Source organism: Homalodisca vitripennis, unplaced genomic scaffold, assembly GCF_021130785.1.
Source record: "Homalodisca vitripennis isolate AUS2020 unplaced genomic scaffold, UT_GWSS_2.1 ScUCBcl_310;HRSCAF=2033, whole genome shotgun sequence".
Lineage (NCBI taxonomy): Eukaryota > Metazoa > Arthropoda > Insecta > Hemiptera > Cicadellidae > Homalodisca > Homalodisca vitripennis.
The window spans coordinates 103295-124578 of NW_025776470.1; the positions used below are offsets into that span (position 1 = coordinate 103295).

The following is a 21284-nucleotide window of genomic DNA, read 5'->3' on the forward strand; positions in this document are numbered from 1 at the left end:
GGTGGTTCTTCTGCTGGTTCAAAACAAATGGGTATGGTTGAATTAGTCTGCCACTCGGAAGAATGTCTTCTTTTCGAAAGTGATATTCACACGCTTTTTTGTTAGTATTCAGCTTTGTTGGAGGCAGTCCTATCAAATCAGGGTTTCCTGAAAAAGGGTTACGAATACTTAAGCAAATAAATAACATGTCTCAAAATTAATTCTTAAATCATAATAATAGTGTTACCTTTTTACCTTGATAATGTAACTCCGGATTACGTGATAACAATAAAATGCTTCACTTACCGCGTTGCCGTAATCCAATGTGTTTCATCTAATTTGTGGATTGTGAGAGCTACCGTGTACGGTTGATTTTAGGTTAGGCCAATTTAAATTTAAATTTAAACTTTTATTTTAACATGCTTTATTTTATAATTGTTTACGCCACGAAAGTGAAGAGTTTTATTGAAGATTACTACATGTTCATGTTGAAGATGTGACGAAATTTCTACACTGAATTTGGAACGACTGGGTCCTAATTAATTAAACGAGGTCGTGAAACGTTGATTGGAAGGTAGGGCCCACGATATTAACACCAAAACACCGTGCCGGTTCGTCGAGGGAGCGGGCAGCCAGCTTTGATTTTAGAACTCCGACCACAGAAACTCTAAGACGTCCTCGCCCTACGGAAGCCTGAAGAGAAGAGAACAAGAAACCTAATTCCAGATTTCTAGAAGCCTGAACACATGAACCAAACAAAACAGGCAGAGTTCCACAGAAGCATCTAGAAGTAGAGGTTAACCATCTGGAAAAGCAGACGACTCGACCAGCTGTAGGGAAACTGCTTCCGGCTGCTGCCGGCCCGTCCAACGGCCAACAAAAATGTGAATGTTTTAAGAAAGGTGTACTAAGATGCCTGATGATGGGGTTATCTCCGAAATGATTATCTCATGATACACATTGGATTACGGCAAGGCGGTAAGTGAAGCATTTTATTGTTACCATTTACCTTTAAAATCAACCTTGAATAATCTATTTACATCATTTCAAAGATTTTTTCATTCAGAGTATTTTATAAACGGTGCCCACTATTTTATATTCCCGAAAATGTCACATGCAATTATCATTGGGTCGTATTACTTGATTAAAAGGTGTTGTCAACATCAAACAATAGGACAGTTTTATTCTTATTTGAATTTTATTCAAAGTCTATGCGGCTTCAAAATTTGCATGAAAAAATGCTAGGTTCTCAATACAAAATCAAAATATCCTATACAAGGAAACTCTTTTTAGGGTCCGCAGGCAAAAACCGAGGACCCTTATAAATTCACGCGCGTGTCTGTCTGTCTGTCGGTAACACACCTCTACCTCCAACACTAAAAGTCGGATCGATTTGAATTAATAAGCTGCCAACACAATATGTCAAAATTTCATCATAAAAGTGTTGAAATCTTGTGTGACAAATATACTTTTAAATAATGTTCCTTACACTGTAGAAGACTTTATTGGTTTAAAATTAGAGTAGGTAGAATAACTTTCAGTACATAGATATAAGAATTATTAGTATAATGTATAACATGCAAACTACTGTATTTATTTTATGACTAGCTGTTTCCCGCGGCTTTGCTCCTAGTGTACCATATCATGATTCATGGAGGAGTGCCATTGATTAGACATTCGTCAGTGATCATTCCCTATTAATTAGACATTGTACCTCAAAATATAACACCACGTAATCGAACTTGCTGCCTACATATGCTTTGCCATGTTAGTTCTGGGAATATCAATAATACTAAATCAATTTAAAAGTCTACAAAGTTGACCTAATGTGTAAATAAATTAAATGAAACCCTGTTGAGTTGCTTAATGACTTTCGTGAACTTCCGGAACGAGTTTCCCCACTTTTTTAACTAATATATATGTGTGTATATATATATATATATATATATATATATATATATATATATATATTATTTTGCACTAATAAGATTTATTAATATATAGGTACTTACCACAGTTTTTAACCCACTCACGGCATGAATTCTTCGGAAATTTGAACATTTTCAAACCTTTCACTTTGTCATAGCTATTATCACAATTCCTATAACTACATACATGTCGCCCGGCCAGGTCGAACAACACGAGTACAAGTTATTCAAACCATATGTAAACTCACTGTTTAGCTACAAATTGCACGTGTTCTCATGTCACAAGAAAGCGAACAACTGACAAGAGGTGGCAAAAATGACGACTATATGAGTGGCTAGGCCTCGGTTCCAAGAACAGCCAACAACCCCCTCGTCACAGTCCCATCCACCCTCACTCTTGTAGGTGAAAGTCGGCGACCTCGAGACAAGTCATTGTGTTAGGGGTGGCGGAGGTATGCCTTTGTGTAAATGAGTTGACTCACACCTCTTTACTGGGTACCGCCTGGTCTTTAACCCTTTTGCGGCCAACGTCCGTTACATCGGACGTCCGAAAACCACGCTAAAAAGGCCAACGTCCGTTACATCGGACGTCTGAAAACCACGCTAAAAAGGCCAAAACGTCCCGTTACATCGGACGTCAAGAAAAAGTATGTTTAAACGGTGAAAATAAACATTTAGATACTATTTAAACTATAAAATAGTTTTATGAGGAACTAAAGTAGTAGTGTTCAGTTACATTAGTCAGTTGGTAGAAAATGTCTACTGATGTGCAGCTGATTATTTGGCGGGACTCAGCTGATTTGACACACGTGGTGGCTACACTGCGCGCGCCTCCTTCCGCCTAACCTGTTAGTCATGCTCTGTCGCTGCTTCTAGTTTGCGTCGTGTTTTTTTGTGCTTTTTTCCATTATGAGTCGATCACCATTAAGTGAAGGTACTATAAACGTTATCCTTCACGACCCTAACTATATTAGTGATAGTGAGTTGAACGTCATCCCGAGTTCGGCATCAGAAAATGACAGTGATGAAAATGAATCGGTTTTTTGAGAATTGGGGATTTTACCTCAAGTGTAACCAATAGTGTAAATAGCTCTGTAAATAATTCCAATGTAAATATCTCAGCAACCGAGCTTCCGGATCAATCAACTGACTATTCAAGTGTGAGTGAGGCCGATGATACGGACCAGGACCCTTCATTCGACCCAAATAGCGATCGTAGGCCTAGACGTTTCCTTGGTTATGTAGCTACAAGTCGTGAAGTCAATAGGTCAGTTTTATCGTCTCTGATGAGGATGAGGACTTGGCTGAGAACAACGGCTCTCCTGCAGTTACTTCACGGGCTACTGGAGGACGTGGGCAAAGACGAGGACGAGGCCATCCTTCCTGACGATCATCGTTTGAGTGAGTCGTCCTTCAGATTTCTAATCACGAAAGTGACGGGTGGGACGATATTTTGGAGAACAATGACCACCGGATTCGCTCATATATTTAGCTACCAAGAGAATCCCGGTCCAAAACATTGCCCACCTCGAAATTCTCCTCCCATCTCATACTTCGATCTGTTTTTCCCCTTAGCGTTTTTAGATCTGATAGTTACTCATACAAATAATTACGCTAGAAACTTCATTCAACAGAATAACAACAGACTGGGTCCCCAAGCCAGAAATCGACTTTGGAGACCGGTCAGTTATCTAGAAAATAAAAGGATTTTTGGCAGTAACAGTACTTATCAATATGGGATTGAACAGAAAAACCAACCATTGACATGTATTGGTCAAAATCTGACTCCCAACATGTTCCCTGGTTTAGTAAAATGTTTGCACGGAATCGTTTTGAGGCAATTCTAAGGTTTTTTCATCTGGTAGATGTAAAAAATTTACCAAAACCTAAACAGCCTTGCTATGATCCTTGCAGTAGATTCATCCCTGTTATTGACCATGCAAATAAAGTGTTCAAGCGATATTATACACCCGCATGAAAACATATATCAGTTGACGAGAGCTTGGTGGGTACAAAAAAATCATACTCAGTTATTGCAATACATGACCAATAAACATCATCATAAATGGGGGATAAAATTGTGGCTCCTTTGCGATAGTGTATCGAATTACTGCTTACAATTATTTTGTTACAATGGGAGCGAAGGGTAATAGAAACAAAGAGACTGCAAAAGGGCTAGGCCATAATGTTGTTATGAAACTGTTAGAAATGGGCAATTTATTAAAAAAGGGGTTTTCACGTTTTTATTGATAATTATTTTACGTCCATCACCCCCTTGCCAGAGAATTGTATTCAAAACAGACAAATATGACTGGTACTATACGTCTGAACCGAAAAGGCATACCAGCAAAAATGAAACAAAAACTAAATGTTGGTACTAACAAGTACTGCAGAAAAGAATTCATGCTTATGCTTGGTAGCCGCCTAAAAAAGTCTCCAAAAGAAACAAGTGTTCTGCTTTCGACAAAAGCTTGGCAAAAAGCGATCGCAAATGTAAGAAAAAAGGAAACAAGGTTTTTTTATTACAAATAGACCGTCGGTTATTCGCATACTACAACTCATACATGGGTGGCGTAGACTCGTCTGACAGATGCTTTATTGTTATCTAGACGAACGCCGTACTTTGAAGTATTGGAAAAAGGTCACTTTTCATGTAATTGGCAGAATGATTGTAAACCTGTACATACTTTACAAAGAGAATACCGACAAGCCCATGTCTAGAGTTCAGTTTACTGTGTCCATTGTGACGGTATTGCAGCTGAGTGGCTTGGTGACCAAGCGGCACTCCCTAGGCAGAGAGCGGGCGTTGGTGATGAGCCTTTACAAAAACTGCCGGACAAAAAGGAAAGAAATTGTGCTGTATGCAACAAAGCAAGCACAAGCAAAGGGGGACAAGAAAAAAGACCCGATTTATTTGTAAAAAGTGTAACAAGGGTTGTACACCCTTTGTGTCTTCTTAAACATACTTGCTAAACACAAAATTTGTAGCCTAAGTTCTTTTTTTATATTTCATTTTTATTATTGTCTTTCTCCATAGTAAAAATATAGAATTGTAGTTTTTAAAGTTGCTTTTATGTTTATATTAGTTATAGTTTGTAGTTATAGTCAGTCAAAACAAAATATTGTCAACAACTAATGTGTGAAATAAACAGTTTTCCAAAAAAATATTTTTTTAGATATTAACAGTTTTTTTTTAATTAATGTAAAAAACTTTTTTTTTAAATATAACAATATAATTTTGTGTGTGTGTATACAATATAAGTGAGTAACAAATTAAAATTGTTTCCCACAGCAAAAATATTTTTCTTTCATCCTATTTTTATATCTCAAAGTGAAAAAGACTAAATACATAAACTAAAAATAAGTTTTGCTTTTCTTGTTAAACAACAATATTTTGCAATCTAAGTGCAATATCTTGCCAAAATACTAAGCGCTATTTAGTAGGCTAATAAACAAAAACAAAAACCATTACGATTGGGTGATAAACAAAAGAGTTATGATGCTTTAACTACAAGAGTGCGAAACAGTGCTTTTGGCCTTGGCTCTTTTGGGTAGTACCCGCGCGAGCGGCACTGGCCGAGTTGCGCAGTACCCGGGCGGGCGGAGCTGGCCTCAAAAGGGTTAAAGCTTGGCCTGTATCGCCAAGAAGTGTGCGATATTTAACCAATATCTGGATAGTAACTGATTTGAACAACCAAATACCGTTAACCACGTTTATACCAAACAATGGAATGTAAATTGTGTGCTGTAGTAAGATAGTTGCATACCCGTAATTAATTACCATACACCCGACCATACTTTTTTTGTAATCGAGCAAAACTGTTTTGGAGTTGAGGTAAAATTTTAAATTTATGACTTTCCTACATCAGGTTATGATTCGATCAACCGAAAAATTAATATTTCGGATGCTAACTTCATTTGGCTAGTAAAAGAACATATAGTACAAATCAACAAGTTAACAGTCAAATAATGAAAAAATAAACTTTACCAAAATTTTTCTAGAAGATTTCTTGAAAAATAATGTAACTGTGAAATTCAAACGTCAAATAACAGAATTGTTTAACACTTGCGTATATTCTCCAGTTACAACTTTCTGTTTTAATAAATGCTATGTTATACTACACGGAAGTCATAATACCATTTAATAAAAAATAGTAACATATTACTAAAACATACCTCTTTCTCACTAATACTAACACGCACTCTTATATTGATTTACATTATGAGGTTAAAATAATAACAAGTAATTAATAACGATAACACTTGTAGTGAATATTGTTTATACCTTGTTTGTTATATATACAGTGTCAGATTCTTCTCGCATTGAATTAATAAATAATACATTTTCTCGTTACTGATTTTTCTATCTCAGTATATATCAATGTCATATTTAATGTTTAGGTCAGTGTTCCAAAAGCTGTAACTAATCCAGGACTACTTAAGAAAAGCAATGCAGTCTTAACTTTGTACCTACGATGCTATAATTTCTAATTAATGGTTTAATTCACAGAAAATACAGTACTATTGTTTGAGACCATTCATTATTTCTGTATAAATCTTAAGAGTTGCCAATTTAGAAATAACCAATACTGTAACGGGTCCGTCAGTTTATCGAATGTTGTGCAATACTCTATGCGGCTTCTCTCATTACATTTATGCCAAGGAACTTTAATTTGAAAGGCTGTTACTGATATTTCAGTTGCTTATCCGAAGGCACAGTGAGCTGAGCGCGACAGATTGGGACACAGGGATACTAACCCGCTTCATCACTCCCCCCCTCCCACCCACTCCACACCCGCTGCGCCGCGCCGCCCGTGAGCCCGTCGGGGCACGGTATGGCAACGCCCGCTGGGGCACAAGCTCACGTCGCGCTCTAAAGCGGACAGTTCACAAAACAGCCCAAAAGTTGTTAACACATGAAAGCATGGGCGCGAGCACTCTGTATATACCTTATTACTCTGTGGCAGTAGTGGCGTCCTTCCGAGCTCACGCTGCTTGCAAGTCGCTTGTTAGGCTGGTCGTCCACTGAAAGCGTATTCAAGCGTCTTCACGCTCGCGCGTACACGAGAGGCAAGGAGCAACTACAAGCTGAGCAGCGACGAGCGTAGGCCTCGTCCACTGGAAGCGAATATGCGCTGTCAGTGTACGTGAGTTGGCGTTTACAGACAGACGTGTGTTTGTTATGTTATGTTAGTTATCTAGTTTTGTAACCTTATTAGTAATGGATGTAGAGGAGTTATACTTGTTCGACAGTACTTACCTCTTGAGGCGTCGGATGGCAGCTAGTAAGAAAAGGTATTGTTGGATGAGTCCAATTTATCGAGTATAATCATTTACATAACGATTTGGAAAGAGAACCCGCAAAATTTTCTGACTATTATAGGATGAGAAGAGACACTTTTAATTACATTTTGAATAGTATAGAGCATAGTGTTTCAAAGGAATCAAATTTTAGGGAGACGATTTCACCTAGTGAACGTCTAAGTGTGACTTTAAGGTGAGTGGAATATTTAAACTATTTTAACACATTATAATATTTTATTACTTAAGACTTCGTTACAGTTTAATTTGTATTAAATAAGTAATTACTTCCTTTTTGTGGTTTGTATATAAAACAAATCAATAATTAAAAAAAATAATTTGTGAATTGTAACTTGAGCTACATTGGTTGGCAACATTTGAACTTTGAGAAATTTACTTAAAATTTGTTACAAAATGTTGCAATGGAGAGTTTACTGGTGGAACATCCCACGACGATTCGGATGTAGCATCGGAACTGTATCCTGTGTACGCACTATTACTCCAAGATGAATGTCCAGGTGATTGATTCACAGTTGAAGGCAAGGGATCCTTGTAATTGATTGCGACAAAACTGTTGCGTTCTTGTTCGTCGATCAAAACCTGCTGAAGTTTATTCCTTACTTGGAGTTGCCGGCTTGCTGGAATATTTTTCAAATAAGGTAGCAGGCTTATAAGAAACTGATGTTCACTGTCATTTTTCAATGAAGCAGATGTTTCAAACAATTTGAGCTTAGCTTTCTCAATTTCTAGGAAATGCGCATCACTGACATCTACTGACCTCTTCTTTTTATTTGAGCTGCTCTTTCCTGGAGATCCTCGGTCACTGTTATTTCTGTCGAAATCCAATCTTTTGAGTTTTCCCTTAGTCGGAGTTGTTAGGGGTGGTCCCATTTTTTGAAGTGCAGTTGGCGCTAGTTGTGGTTCGCTGAGATGAACTGCAGAGTTGCTGTTGGAGTTTTCAATCAATGAGTCGTCTTTTTCGCTCTCTAATTCTAGGTCTTCTTCAATAGCATCTATACTTAGAGTTTCAGTTTCAGTATCTTTTACCGGAGGAGGAATGTTCCCCTTGAGCTGCCTAGGTTCCATAACGTCACGCAAGAAAAGCATTTGATCAAAAAATGGCCACGAGGATTCAAATTCATCAGGTGCCTCTTGACCTGATTTCAGCAATTTTTTGTATTCTCTTCTGAATGAATCTCGAAGTCCCTTCCACCTCTTTTTCAATTCAGCCACTGAAAAAAAATTCTATTAACCATGGATTGAGATAAAATTAACGTCATTTAGCTTATTCCAACCATTGGCAATCTTTGCACTATCCGACGTAGGATTCCCTGACATAGTTGTTTTACTTGCTGTGCTATAATGGTTTGTTTCATTACAGGTACTTTGCAACAGGATCATCTTTCAAAACATTGGGGTACACCTATAGGATGTCTGATGTAACAGTTGGGAGGATTGTTAAGGAAACAAGCAAGGCAATCTTGGACAAATTGCAAGCTACCCACATGGCTTTTCCCTCAACAGACCAAGAGATTGAATCAATCAAACAAAGATTTTGGGAAAGATGGAGATTCCCAAACTGTGTAGGCTGTGTTGACGGTAAACATGTACGTATACGAAACCCACGACATTCTGGCAGCATGTTTAGAAATTATAAACAATATTTCTCGATTGTATTGCAAGGTGTTGCCGGGCCTGACTATAAGTTTATTGCTGTCGATGTTGGCGGTTATGGCAAAGAAAGTGACGGAGGAATTTTTTCTCATTCGTATCTTTCAGAAAATCTTGAAAAAGGAGCGTTAGGCTCACAATCATTCGCTCCATTGCCAGGAACGAACATAAAGGTTCCCCATGTTATTCTTGGCGATGAAGCGTACCCACTCAAAACTTATCTCATGCGACCGTTTCCAGGAGACAATTTGGATCCGGCTAAAAGGCTGTTCAACAGGCGGCTCTCTAAAGCTCGCCAGGTTATTGAATGCACATTCGGTATAATTAGCAACAAATGGAGACTGCTGCTGAAAGGCATTGAAGTGGAGCCAGACTTTGTTGACACCATAGTTCAATGCATATGCTTGTTGCATAACATTGTCATCGACAAAGAAGGCGAACAACAAGTGTTACCACATGGCCAAGAAGATAGTAATGATGACAACACTACTAGCAGACCTGTTAGATTTACTTCTTTGGGTGAAAATAGGGGCTCTACCGCAGCCTATACAGTAAGGGACAAGTTCGTGGCTTTTTTTTCTGAATTGGAAACTGTATAAAGTGGTGACAAAGTTTAATGCACATTGTGAATTAGGAGTATTTTACATACTGTTACTTGTACTATAAAATAAAGTTGTAAATAATAAAAAAATTTGATTATTTATTTTACCAAATGAATTTGCTTGAAGTAAATGTTGTTAAGCAGTACACAATCACAATTTGTTCATGGTATTACATCTTAATAATGCATTTATAATACAGTAAAATATTTTATACAAAATCATTTATGACACGTTTTGGATCGATAATATTTTTTATATTGCAATTAATTGAATTTCTTTTAAAATACAAAGCAAACTTTAAAATTCTATTATACTTCGCACTGTGGCGGTTAGGTTAGGTTATCATTCTATAATATTACTAATACTGTCTTTGTTACATTATTGATATAATGTACTTATAATAATGTAGGCTAGGTTTACCAAACCCTAGCTAACTTTATTTAACCTAACATAGGCAAATCTAAAGTTATTATAATTGATGCAGCATGCAGTATATTTATATATTACTAAATACTAGAGTCTACAAACGTACCTTCTTCTCCCACTTCTTGAGCTACTTTTGCCCAAAGCTTTCTTTGGATATCCCTTGAATGATACCGCTTGTCCTTCATATCCCACAACGGTGTAAAAAATCTTACTGTGTTAATAAACTTGTCGGTATTGTCTTCCATTTTTGTAATAAAACCACTATTAAACACAAAATATAACAATCTATAAATAAAAACAAAATCAAACACACAGTAGACGATTGGCTTCTCTCTGGACTCTGGGCGTACTAGCGTGTACGAGCGACAGATCCCATCCAGACGGGATGTGTAGCGCGAGCGTGAGTACGCCTGTAGCTGCGCAGGAGTTGGCGCCTGCAGTGGACGCGGCTTTACCTGACTCATGGTTGTGGGATCTGTCGCGCGACCGCGAAGCCGCTTGTTTACGCTTGTATCGCGCGAGCGTGAAGACGCTTGAATACGCTTCCAGTGGACGACCAGCCTTAGGCCGAAAACATAGTGGAGCGTCGAGTCAAGAGTCAAGCGGCGAGTCAAGGACCGCGTTTTTAGACCAAAGATGCAAGCGACGCTTCACAATCGTATAGTGGGGCGTCGAGTTCCGACGTCAAGCGGCGTTGCAGTCACAAGAATGATGTCGGACAGTGAAGACGAGTTTTTGTTTGAAAACAGTGCATTAAAAGTGTTACAACTATCAAGTACAACTAGAAACTACGCTGTACACCCGGTAAATAAGGAACGACATAGATTGGGTGAATACCATCACTTATTTCCGCAACTGAAGAAATACCCTGATCGTTTTTTTCAATACACTCGAATGGATTATAGTACTTTTGAATATATTTTGAATCTCATAAGTCCCCATATGGCCTCGAAATACACAAATTTCATTCAACAGCCAATAGAACCTGCAGAGAAGTTAGTGATAACATTAAGGTAAGAACCATGTTTAACTTGTGGTTATGATTGTTTGACTTTGACTTAGTTTCAAAAATGTTAAACCAAAGGAAGTAATTGATCATTTGAATTTAAATAACATTATTTATTATTACTTTAAACACATTACAAATAGCTTGTTATTTCACTTTGTGATGTAGGAAAATAGTTATGCTGTTAATATGGAGAATAACTATTAGCAGAATTCCAAGAATCCAAATCCAAGATAGAATTACTACCCTCATCTTGCTGTGGTAAGGGCGTAGATGTTTCAGAGTGATACACAGATCGGCTTGTAGATGATCGAGAATGTAGATTGGTGCTCTCAGATGATACAGAATGCTGATTTGTGTTAGTTGGATACGCGTATTTTATTACTAAGTTTTGAACTTCATTTCTAAAACGTAATTTATCCACACCATTGATATGTTTTATGTGGGGGAGAAGGCTTTCAAAAAATTGCAAATCTTCATCAGGTTTTTCGATGATTGTATGCCTACTTCCACGTTTTTCTTCTAGTATAGCCAATTTTTTTTCTTCAATTTGGACTAACTTAGTTAAACTGTCCTTTTTTATAGCACTTTTCTTGAAGGTGTTGGGATGTACTAAGTCATCATTCATGTCTCTATCAGTTCTCATCTCAGTAGCCTCTGTATCGTTTGGAGGCTGATTAGATGCATAGGACTCCTCAATTTGACTATTTTCAAAATCAAAGTTTTCGTCGCTTGCCATAGGAACGCCTTCCGTAGCTGCTGAGTCCAAGCACTTGTTAGGTTTGATTTTCTCTTTTAAGTTACCTGAAGTAGGTCTCGTCTTGAACTGAGATCTCAAAAAATCCAATAACATAAAATAGGGCCAATTCGACTTGTAAATGGTGTCAGCACTGGATCCCGATCGCTCCTCTTGCATTTTTCGAATTTCTTTTCTGTAGTAGTCTCTCAGGGACTTCCACTTCTGTTGTGCATCTTTCACTGAAATATAAAAAATTTATTACATTGTGTATGCGGAATCTATGATTAGGTGTGCATGATTGATAATTTGAAATGATTGACTCTAATCCAACCACATGGTCCTGTTTTCTTCGTTCAGCCTATTACGCGAATCTCAGATCGTATACTTAGTTTATTTTAAAATTACAAACATATTGGCGTTTAATACATTGTTGAATTTAACCTTTACAGAAATGACTTTACAGAAACTTCCATAGTTCGACTACCCAAAGACGTGTAGATATACACGCAGTACACATATCCGAAATTTGGGTTTTATACGGGTTGCTACCTTAATATATTATTACTCCGATGTAAAAACTAAAAATAGGGTCCCAATCAGTCAACCTATTTGGCCTACCCTAAAAGAAAGGTAAAGCCCCCTAAAATCACAAAATACGCCTACGGCCCTATGTTGTACAAAAACTCCATAGTTCGACTACCAAAGGACGTGTATATATACACGTAGGATACTTATCCAAAATTTGGGTTTTATACGGGTTACTATGTCCGTATAATAATTTTTCCCCAAAAAACCGGAAGAGGGCTTCTCGAACCCATAATAGGGCCAAATCTGAAATTTTTTCGATTGAAATCCCATCAGCTGGTTCCTCCGATGTAAAACTCGAAAATTGCGTCCTAATCGGTTAACCCATTCGGCCTGTAGACTGAACGAAAGGTCCGTTCGATGTACGTACGAAAGTACGTGACAACAATTGGGTTTTTTGATGGAATCCATCATAAAATGATCTGAAACGAAAAAATACAAAACATTTTCGTGAAATTCCTATGGTAATTGACGCAACCCAAAAACCAGACGTTGCTTAGTATTCTGGTAAGCAGCACCGAATTATCTGCAATTGTACAAAAAAACAACAAATTAAATACCAAAATGTTTCTATAAAAAGGAATTTTTCTGTATATTACTATTTTTAAAATTAAACCTGTCGCTGTTAAATTATTAAGCCTAAAAATTTTTTCAATATCTATAGATTTTTCAATATTAATTTGGTTTGATTTTTCAGGTACCTAGCAACAGGAGCTTCATTCAAAAGCATATCCTTTGCCTTTAGAGTTGGGGCGTCAACAGTTAGCAAGATTGTAAAAGAAACAGCTTGTGTTTTGTGGAATGTATTGCAGCCTATACACATGCCTACTCCAACAGAAGAAAAATTCGTCCAGGCAAGCGCTGAGTTTAAGGAATTATGGAACTTCCCTAATTGTATAGGCTGTATAGATGGCAAACATGTGCGTATAATGTGCCCACCACACTCAGGTACATTATTTTTTAACTACAAAAAGTACTATTCAATAGTTTTACTAGCAATCTGTGATGCCAAATACAGATTCCTTGTCATCGATGTCGGAGGATTTGGAAAGCAGAGTGATGGAGCTACATTCAATTCATCTGATTTTTACCACTTGTTGAAGAGCAAACAAATCAATATCCCGGCTAATAATTGTTTACCTGGAACTGATGTAAACATGCCTTTTGTTTTTCTAGCCGATGAGGCATTCCCCTTATCAGCGCATGTACTCACACCTTACAGCTCAGAAAATCTAAACATAGAAAAATGCCTTTTTAATAAAAGACATTCCAGGGCTCGTAAAAGTATTGAATGCACGTTCGGCATTCTCAACTCAAAATGGCGATTACTGTCAAAATGTATTGAAACAAGTCATTACACTGCTGATTGTTTGGTTAAAGCGGTTTGCATTCTACAAAACACCATAATTGACAGAGAGGGCTTTGAGAGACATCTAACAGAAGTCGAAACTGATCAACCAAAGAACATTCAAATTCCAAGAAGACCACGGCAAAGAGGTCGTCAGTCGTCTGAGGCTCTTCTTATTCGGGAAACTTTTACAATTTATTTTAAAGAAAATCCTATCCATTTTCCAAACTATTAGGTATAATTATGTCTTTAACATTACTACTTGTAGCAGTTATTTTAAAAAACAGTAACTGCATAGTGCACTGAAATAACAAATGAAAAGAAATTAAAACTGTTACTGTTATAATTGTAACCGTAGGTTATGCTTAATAAAACAATTATTTTGATACGTACCTGAACAGTTATTTTCCTGTCCCACCTCCTTCCACAGCTTGTCGAGGACATACCTATTATGGTGATTAGCCAGTTGCTGGTTCCAAATGGACTCACGAGATCGTACTGACAAAACAAAAGATTCTACGTCCATTTTTTAGGTTAATGAACACGCGCTGTCAACTGTGAAATCCAGGAGTCAACTGAAGCAGCGCTTCAAAAGAAATCGTTGGTGAATTCCCGAGCGGCGAGACAAGATTCATGTCTATGCATGAAGTGCTGCTAGGCGCGTCACTATGTGCTGGTCAACCTAACTATACGGTGGATTTAATGAAGCGCTGCTTGACTCGCCGCTTGACTCTTGACTCGACGCTCCACTATGTTTTCGGCCTTAGTCGCGTGCACGCTGCGGCTCCGCTCGAGTGTGCACTACCTAAAGGAGGTAAAAACATAGTGGAGCGGCGAGTGTGAAGAGTCAAGCAGTGAGTACAAGCCTGCGATGTCAAGCTGAGCGTAGTTTAATACAGATGCAAGAGGCATTCCATGCTATAGTGAAGCTGCGAGCTACAATAGTAGGGGAAGCGTTTCAGTCAGTAAAATGTTTCTCTGACAGGAAGATGAATATTTGTTTGAAAACAGTGCGCTGAAATTTGTTAAGTGTTTTCATGGTGTTGGGAGTAGCGCTGTTCATCCATTGAATAAAGAACGTCATAAGTTAGGTGAATATCACCTCACTTATTTCCCCCAGTTAAAGGAGTATCCCTGATCCGGTTCTTCCCAATACACCAGCGTTGGAATACAGCACCTTCGAGTATATTTTAAATCTTTTTACAACCTCAAATGGTAAATAAAGTATACCAACTTCGTCAAGCAGCCCATTGAACCCGGAGGAGAAGCTAGTTATGACATTGAGGTAAGAACCTGAAAATAATATTGGCAATGTTACTAAATTTTATATTATACATCCAAATCCATACCATTTACTTTGAGTATATTGTATAGTACTCACTCTGATAGTATACTTACTCTGATAAGTAGATATTGAACAATATAGGATGGATTAAGGTAAAATAAATATTTGTACATGGGTTGAAAGGTAACAGTAATTTATTATAAAACTACCTGTACATTTTTAATATGAATGATACACAGTGAAAATAACTACTTGGACGTTGGCAAAAAACATGATTTCCATATGATCTAAAGTCCAGATGGTCATTGTCCTCTGGTCTGAATGGGGTGTTTTGATATTATTACGTTGTCTCCTGTGTCTTGTGCAGAGTCTCCTGAAGGCAAAAATGACTGATGAGTGGAACTACCTGTAGACGGTCTAGATGGGTATCGTATTGAAGCGTGATTTGGTATGCCATATTTTATAACATAAATTTTTGAATACCATTGCGAAAAAATAGTTTGAGTTTAACCTCCTTCAATTTTTTTAATATGGGCAGAAGGCTTTCAAAAACAACATGTCCCATGCGTCAGATTTTGTTTTCATGGGCTTTCTTGATCGCTTTTGTTCAAGAATTGCCAGTGTCTTTTTCTTCTATCTGCACTAATCATCTTTAAATGGTCATTATTTTACAATTCTCTTATTAAAACCCTTTTGAGTGCCTACTTTCCGCCCGCCCGGGTACTGCGCAACACCCGGCAACAGTGCCAGTGTGCCGCTCGCGCGGGTACTACCCAAAAGAGCCAAGGCCAAAAGCACTGCGTTTTCGGGGCACTCTTTGTAGTTAAAGCATCATAACTTTTTTTGTTTATCACCCAATCGTAAATGGTTTTTGTTGATTTTTGGTTTTATTAAGCCTACTAAATAGCGCTTAGTATTTTGGCAAAGATATTGCACCTTAGATTGCAAAATATAATTGTTGTTTAACAAGAAAGAGCAAACGTATTTTTAGTTTTATGTATTTAGTCTTTTTCACTTTGAGATATAAAAATAGGATGAAAGAAAAATATTTTTTGCTGTGGGAAACAATTTTAATTTGTTTACTCACTTTATATTTATTTGTATACACACACACAAAATTTTATTGTTATATTAAAAAAAAAAGGGTTTTTTTACATTAATTAAAAAAAAAAACTGTTAATATCTAAAAAAAATATGTATTTTTGGAAACTGTTTATTTCAAACATTAGTTTTGTTGACAATGATTTTGTTTTGACTGACTATAACTACAAACTATAACTAATATAAACAGAAAAGCAACTTTAAAAACTACAATCTATATTTTACTATGGAGAAAGACAATAATAAAAATGAAATATAAAAAAGAACTTAGGCTACAAATTTTTGTGTTTTAGCAAGTAATGTTTAAGAAGACCACAAAGGGTGTACACCCTTGTTACACTTTTTTACAAATAAATCGGGTCTTTTTTCTTGTCCCCCCCCCCTTTGCTTGTGCCTTGCTTTGCTGCATACAGCACAATTTCTTTCCTTTTTGTCCGGCAGTTTTTTTGTAAAGGCTCATCAACCCCAACTGCCCGCTCTCTGCCTAGGGAGTGCCGCTTGGTCACCAAGCCACTCAGCTGCAATACCGTCAACAATGGAACACAGTAAACTGAACTCTAGACATGGGCTTGTCGGTAATTCGTCTTTGTAAAGTATGTACAGGTTTTACAATCATTCTGCCAATTACATGAAAAGTGACCTTTTTCCAATACTTTCCCCCCCCCCCCCCCCCAAAGTACGGCGTTCGTCTAGATAACAATAAAGCATCTGGTCAGACGAGTCTACGCCCACCCATGTCATGAGTTTGTAGTTGCGAATAACCGACGGACTATTTGTAATAAAAACCTTGTTTCCTTTTTTCTTACATTTGCGATCGCTTTTTTGCCAAAGCTTTTGTCGAAAGCAGAACAACTTGTTCTTCTTTTGGGACTTTTTTAGGCGGCTACCAAGCATAAGCATGAATTCTTTTCTGCAGTACTTGTTAGTACCAACATTTAGTTTTTGTTTCATTTTTGCTGGTATGCCTTTTCAGTTCAACGTATAGTACCCAGTCATATTTGGGGCTGTTTTGAATACAATTCACTGGCAAGGGGGATGGACGTAAAATAATTATCAATAAAAACGTGAAACCCCTTTTTTAATAAATTGCCCATTTCTAACCAGTTTCAATAACAACATTATGGCCTAGTCCTTTTGCAGTCTCTTTGTTTCCATTACCCTTACTTCGCTCCCTTGTAACAAAATTAACTGTAAACAGTAATTCGATACACTATCGCAAAGGAGCCACAATTTTAATCCCCCATTTATGATGAAGTTTATTGGGCATGTAGTGCAAGTAATTTTTCTGCGTAGTATGATTTTTTGTACCCACCAAGCTCTTCGTCAACTGATATATGCTCATGCGGTGTATAATATCGCTTTGAACACTTTATTTGCATGGTCAATAATAGGGATGAATCTACTGCAAGGATCATAGCCAGGCTGTTGAGGTTAGATGTTTGTTTTTTTTTGGTAAATTTTTACATCTACCAGAGAAAAAACCTTAGAATTGCCTCAAAACGATTCCGTGCAAACATTTTACACTAAACCAGGGAACATGTTTGGGAGTCATGATTTTGACCAAAACATGTCAAATAGGTTGGTTTTCTGTTCAAACCCCATATTGATACAGTACTGCCACAAAAATCCTTTTATTTCTAGATAACTGACCGGTCTCCAAAGTCGATTTCTGTCTTGGGACCCAGTCCTGTTGTTATTCTGTTGAATGAAGTTTCTAGCGTAATTATTTGTATGAGTAACTATCAGATCTCAAAACGCTAAGGGGAAAAACAGATCGAAGTATGAGATGGAGGAGAATTTCGAGGTGGGCAATGTTTTTGGACCCGGGATTCTCTTAGTACCTAAATATATGAGCGAATCCGGGGTCATTGTTTCTCCAAAATATCGTCCCACCCCGTCTCTTTCGTGATTAGAATCTGAAGACGACTCACTCAAACGATGATCGTCAGGAAGATTGGCCTCGTCCTCGTCTTTTGCCCACGTCCCTCTTCCACGTCCTCCAGTAGCCCGTGAAGTAACTGCACAAGAGCCGTAGTTCTCAGCCAAGTTCCTCATCCTCATCAGAAGACGATAAAACTGTACCCTTATTGACTTCACGACTTGTAGCTACATAACCAAAGGAAAACGTCCTAGGCCTACGATCGCTATTCGGGTCGAATGAAGAGGGTCCTGGTCCGTATCATCGCCTCACTCACACTTGAAATAGTCAGTTGATATTGATCCGGAAGCTCGGTTGCTGAGATATTTTACATTGAATTATTTACAGAGCTATTTACACTATTGGTTACACTTGAGGTACTAAATCCCCAATTCTCAAAACCGATTCATTTTCATCACTGTCATTTTCTGATGCCGAACTCGGGATGACGTTTCAACTCACTATCACTAATATAGTTAGGGTCGTGAAGTGATAACGTTTTAATAGTACCTTCACTTAATGGTTTGATCGACTCATAATGGAAAAAGCACAAAAAAAACACGACGCAAAACTAGAAGCAGCGACAGAGCATGACAAACAGGTTTAGGCGGAAGAGAGGCGCGCGCAGTGTAGCCACCACGAGTGTCAAATCAGCTGAGTCCCGCCAAATAATCAGCTTGCACATCAGTAGACATTTCTACCAACTGACTAATGTAACTGAACACTACTACACTTTAGGTTCCTCATAAAACTAATTTTTATAGTTTAAATAGTATCTAAATGTTTATTTTTCACCGTTTAAACATACTTTTTTCTTGACGTCCGATGTAACGGACGTTGGCCTTTTTAATCGTGGTTTTCAGACGTCCCGATGTAACGGACGTTTTTTTTGGCCTTTTTTAGCGTGGTTTTCGGACGTCCGATGTAACATGACGTTGGCCGCTAAAAGGGTTAAACGTGTTTTGGATGTACAACATCTTCCCTTCACAGTGTTTATCAATTTTACTTGATGGATCCCATCAGGAGATTTTCCACTTACATTACCATCAGTATTAAGCCTATTTGCCATTTTTCACTTAATAGCTAATCTATGTCATCTTGGGTAGAAAACCTTTCTGCATACATCTCGATCCTGAGTTTTCGACATGCAGTTGATGTTTGCTTACAGATAGATCATCGCAAATTGTAGCTACAGACTGGTCCTCATTAGTCTTTTGTTTCTTCATAAGATTTCCCAGAAGTAGGTCTGGTTTTGAATTGAGTTTCTCAGAAAATCTAACATCAAGAAATAGGGCCAATTAGATTTATGAACTGAATCAGCGCTGGATCCCGACCTCTTCCTCTTGCATTCTTTCCTCACCACCTCCTTTCTGTAGTAGTTCCCACAGTGACTTCCATTTGCTTTGAGCTTCCTTTCACTGCAAAAAACAGAGTATAGTTTAAACACACTTGAGGCGTTAGCTGCAAGAAGGGCACATAACTGAGAAAGCTAGTTTTCAGAAACAAGTTCAAAGTTTGTAATAAGTTCAAAATGCTTTAAGAAATTTATGCTGAATTTTTTTAAATGGTTGAAATCAATTAGTTTTATTATAATTTGAATAAGACTTAGAGTTAAGTAATGAGTTAATAAATTTAGGAATTTAGTAATTTTAAACATTGCTAGAAACAGTGTTATGTGCCCTTCTTGCACCTAACGTTTATTTTATGCTGTGAGAAGTGTGAAGTAAATGATGTATTGACTCATTATTAAGCAAACCAAGGACAATTTAGAACACAAAAACAGGTTTATAACATGATATCAAAGGCTTCACAGTAAATATTGAAGAAACAACAAGTTTTTTTTTTTAAAGTTTTTTTTCTCTATTTGCAATAGGACTATTGTTTGATAGCACTAAAACTCTTAGTCACTGATCTCGTTCGTTTGTCGGAGAGGGTTTCTTCAACAGTCAAGTTTTTCGAAACGCATTTCGATAGATATGCCCACACCCATCGTCATCAATGAACATTATATACAATTATACAAATCTCTTACGTCTCTAATTTTTGCCGCATTCATCATTGATGGAGAAGGTGGTTTTAGTGGTTTGTTGAAAACATTGTTCAGTATTTTCACACTGTTGGTAAGAAGTTTTCCATATTTTAAATGGAATAAAGTTTGGCACAATAAGGATTGTGGATGCCAAAAGAGTGCATTTTCCATGTATTTCATTTGAACATAGGATTGAATTTTGAATTTCCTGCTTTACCACACTAGTGGCAAACAAGCTAAGGGTGTTGAGAGCTGAGTTCCAAGTCTTTTATCAGTGTTTTGTGTCATGTGTAACAATAAAAAGGATTGCTTGAACGAGCTAGAACCATAGACTCTAAGTATGGTTTTTCACTGTTTGTTATCACTTCTTTCTTCTTCAACACAGTGTTTTGAAGAAGTCCCAAAAAAATTCCTGTCGCACTGCGAAAAGGAATGGCCGCGAACAGGCAAACATGTGTGTAATGTCAACGTTTTGTACACTTTTGCGAACCAAGCATCCAAATGAAACTATTTTTTTGTTCTTATATGGGCCCCGGCACCATCTGAGAGAAACACTATACTTCTTTTACTCTAGGAAACTCGACAAGTTTTCTTCTTTAAGCAGGTCCATACAAGAACGATGCTACGGAATTGGCATCTTTTTTGCCTTCAGTTTTCCATAAAGGTGTACATGTAGGATGTGTTGTCATTGTGAATATGAACATTAAAAGTGTAAGAAGCCAAAGAGCCTTTTATAAAGTTGACCTTGTAGCATTGAGCTTAGGGAGAGGCAAATTTTGTGCGTAATCGAACTCTATAACCAATGTAGTATGTCCGTTTTACAATTTTTCCAATATTCTGTCTTAGTTTTAGAATAGGCCTTAATTATTTTTTTCTTGTGCACCAAAAAGTTTCAACTTGCATTCATCTTCAGGATTTACATTTTAACTTCATTTGGACATATCCGTACAGTAGTCGCAAACGTTCCTGTCTTTGGATGACGGAAGCTAAAGTTACATTGTTGTTTTAAAAAAATTTTAAATATGTTTTGTACTTCATTATTAGGTTTTTACCGGTTTTTTCTTTGTAGAACTGTGAAAACATATCGTGTAACGTCTTTATATACATTCAGGACATGGATCAATCAAAATAGTTCAGGTGTAGATTTCTCCTGACAGTAGTGGGCTCTTTTTGTGTGGGATAGAGTTTTATATGCTCAAGAAGTAGACTCCCATAAAAGAGGATTCATCAAATTTATAGGGTCTATATACAATGGGTCCCTTCTCTGATCAGAAAATGATCCATTTGTGATATTTACGATTTTTGTCCTGGACTATTCTAATCCTTTTCATTGACACATTAAAGAGTTTTCATCAACAGTTTTTTT

General features: G+C 37.3%; 1 protein-coding gene across 1 annotated transcript; it reads right to left on the reverse strand.

The window, feature by feature from the left end:
• Positions 1–6950: 6950 nt before the first annotated feature.
• Positions 6951–14339, reverse strand: LOC124370616. The gene is made up of 3 exons (XM_046828907.1): positions 13929–14339; positions 11101–11895; positions 6951–8453 (listed from the first exon to the last, which is right to left on the reverse strand). Exons 1-3 carry the CDS (start codon positions 14109–14111, stop codon positions 7602–7604), a joined length of 1830 nt encoding a protein of 609 aa, XP_046684863.1. The 5' UTR covers positions 14112–14339; the 3' UTR covers positions 6951–7601.
• Positions 14340–21284: the final 6945 nt, after the last annotated feature.

Bases quoted from the DNA above. Each gene is read 5' to 3' on its own strand.
- LOC124370616 (XM_046828907.1), bottom strand. From the start codon at position 14,111: ATGGACGTAGAATCTTTTGTTTTGTCAGTACGATCTCGTGAGTCCATT. The intron at 11,896-13,928 runs TAACAGTAACAG...ATTTTTTATATT, and splicing joins ATAACCTACGGTTACAATTA to TCAGTGAAAGATGCACAACA. The intron at 8,454-11,100 runs TAACAGCATAAC...CATGGTTAATAG, and splicing joins CTAATAGTTATTCTCCATAT to AATTTTTTTTCAGTGGCTGA.